Below are 2,500 nucleotides of genomic sequence, written 5' to 3'. Positions count from 1 at the left end.
GCAGGTCCCCGGGCCCCCGCCCGTCCCCTCCCGGGCCCGCCCGCAATCGCTTCCGCTCGTCCTCGCCCGGTCCTGGCCGCCCGTCCCCGCCCGTCCCCGCCCGCATGGGCGTCCTCCGCCCGTCCCCGCCAGTCCCCCGGGCAGGAGCGGGCAGGGGCGGGCAGGGGCGGGCAGGGAAGAGGCTGCTGGAAGGGACCCCTGCGTTACTGAGAAGCCTGCTGAAATAGCGCTTTGTGTAACGTATTGATTGCCCGTTCTGATGATTATGGAGCTGTATGCGAGGTTCATTTCCAAAGCAGAGTGCGTTGCTATAGCAGCGTTTATGAACTCATTTGATTTGTAGCCCTCGGGGATTATAAACGATCATTAACAATCAGAATCCAGGAAATTCAACACGGTCATCTGACGCCACATGCCTGCTCCGTGTGCGGTGCTGCTGGCCTGGAAAACCGGCCCAAAAAAATAGAAATGTCCCAAGAGGGGTCTGCATAGAGCGGTGACGTCAGCCCCCCCGTCCCGTCCCGTCCCGTCCCGTCCCGTCCCGTCCCGTCCCGTCCCCGGCCTTCCTAGCGCGGTGACGTCAGCCGCCCATCCCCGGCCTGCCTAGAGCGGTGACGTCATCCGCCCCCCCCCCCTCCCGGTCTGCAATCACGTATCGTGAACGCGCCCTGAGAGAGAGAAGGCGTGTGGCCGACGGGGGCGCGCACGCTGCTGTCAGTCGGAAATGCATTAGTGACTGTGCCGCTATTGAATTAAAACAAAAAAAAAACAAAACGAGAAGGGGTGTGCTGTCTGTGCATCGTGCGATACATCCTGGAAAAAAAAAAACATTAAAAAAAAAATAATATCTATCTATCTATTAATCATATTGTTATCAAAAATAAAACTGCAGCCGAGAGAGAGGACAACGATGCTGCTGGAAGAAGAACCAGAGGACACCCTGTAACGAAGCGCCCTCCCCTTCCACCACCCCGCAGGATTGAACGGGAACAGCGGGGGAGAGAAGGAGGAAAGAGAGGGAGAGAGGAAAAAACACACACCCGAGAACCGGCGGCAGCGAGGGAGGCAGCCGGCCGGCTCGGGGTGCGTCGATCCCGGCGGTCGCGGGTAGGCGAGGCCGGGGGCTCTCTGCGGCCTAGGGAAGTTCCTTTGAGCCGGGCGGCGGATTAAGAGGATCCGAAACTGCGGGGTTTTTTTTTTTTTTTTTTTAGTGTGCTAGCAATCAGGTTATACTGGTTAAAAAACGTATATATAAAACACAAAAGCGTTATTATTACCGCGCCGTGCGAGTCGGGTTGACAGACAGACAGACAGACAGACAGACTGGCGCATTGCAACAATAAATAACAGCAGAAAATCGCGATTAAAAAAAAAAAAACGAAAAACGAGCCAAATTCACAAAGAGATCGGGTGCGTTGCCGCCTGTGCTTCATAATACTGCCAGCTAGATAAAGTAAAAATTAATAAATAAATGCCATATATTTTGATGGGAAAGGGTTAATATTAGGTGTCACGTTTTACCGATGCCGAAAAAACGACAGCTAGCTAAACGCGGCGGGTAGATGTGTCAAATATTATTAATATCAATAAAGTACAAATCGATATTTAATAATAATAAGTTATGGGGAAACGTGTAATGTATTTACAATTTGAATTTGTCGGTTCTGTTGATCGTTAAATGCGATATTACTGTATGTGGTTTGTATAGCTATAAGCGGGATCTGTAAAAAGGTGATATTTGTTTTAATGTCGTTCCTATTCATTTAGATGCGACGCTAGCCTAATCTCTTAGACCTGTTAACGCGGCAGACAGCGTTGTGTTATTATCGCTAGCAGCGGTAGTGGATAGAGCCATAAATAAACTTGGCGTGCCGCTATGGCTGAGATTTTCACCGCGAGTCCTGTTGCCACGCAACCAGCCGGTTCTGGGCCAGCTTTAACCGGACCCAGCAGCACCCGGACCCCTCCGCCTTTACCCACGGGACCCAAACCCAGCCTGGCGTCTCTGAGCCCGACCAAACAGCAGCCGGCAAACCAAAACAGCCGCCCGCCCCAGCAACCCGCCGTGGCACCTAAATCAACGCTGTACAGCAGCCCGGCGTTGCTTGCGGGCCAGCCACCGAGAGACGAGGAGGGGAGACCGCTAACTGCAGCGGCCGACGCTGCCTGCGCTGAACCTGGGGCTGAGAAAGGCTCGGAGGGGGGCAAGCAACCGCGAAACGGACAGCCGGCCTTGGAGCAAGAGCCGGAACCGGTCGTGCCCGAGCCCCGTTTCCCCCCACCGTCTCTCCGCCTGGACCCGGCTCTCGGTTCGGTTACCAGCTTGCTGGGGCCGGCAGCCAACAAGCCCCCCTCGCTCTCCGCCTCGGTGTCGCTTCTTCCCGGGTGCGTGGGTGGGAGGAAGCCGGTGGCAGCGGACTCGATGAGCTGCCAGCTGGACTCGGTCAGCATGATTTCCGGGACCCAGGAGTCGCTGGCGGGCTTCGGCCTGGGGGACGAC

At 55.4% G+C, this 2,500-nt stretch overlaps 1 protein-coding gene across 1 annotated transcript in view; it reads left to right on the top strand.

Annotated features, from left to right (window-relative positions):
* Positions 1-666: 666 nt before the first annotated feature.
* LOC121306814 (TBC1 domain family member 10A-like) overlaps positions 667-2,500 on the top strand; it is a 16,471-nt gene continuing 14,637 nt past the window's right edge. Inside the window, exon 1 of the mRNA XM_041238741.1 lies at positions 667-2,500. This exon is cut by the window's right edge and continues 95 nt beyond it. Coding sequence (XP_041094675.1) covers positions 1,877-2,500 — 624 coding nt within the window. The 5' untranslated portion in view covers positions 667-1,876.

This window comes from Polyodon spathula, chromosome 50 (assembly GCF_017654505.1).
Source record: "Polyodon spathula isolate WHYD16114869_AA chromosome 50, ASM1765450v1, whole genome shotgun sequence".
Taxonomy (NCBI): domain Eukaryota; kingdom Metazoa; phylum Chordata; class Actinopteri; order Acipenseriformes; family Polyodontidae; genus Polyodon; species Polyodon spathula.
This window is presented reverse-complemented; position numbering and strand designations above follow the sequence as displayed.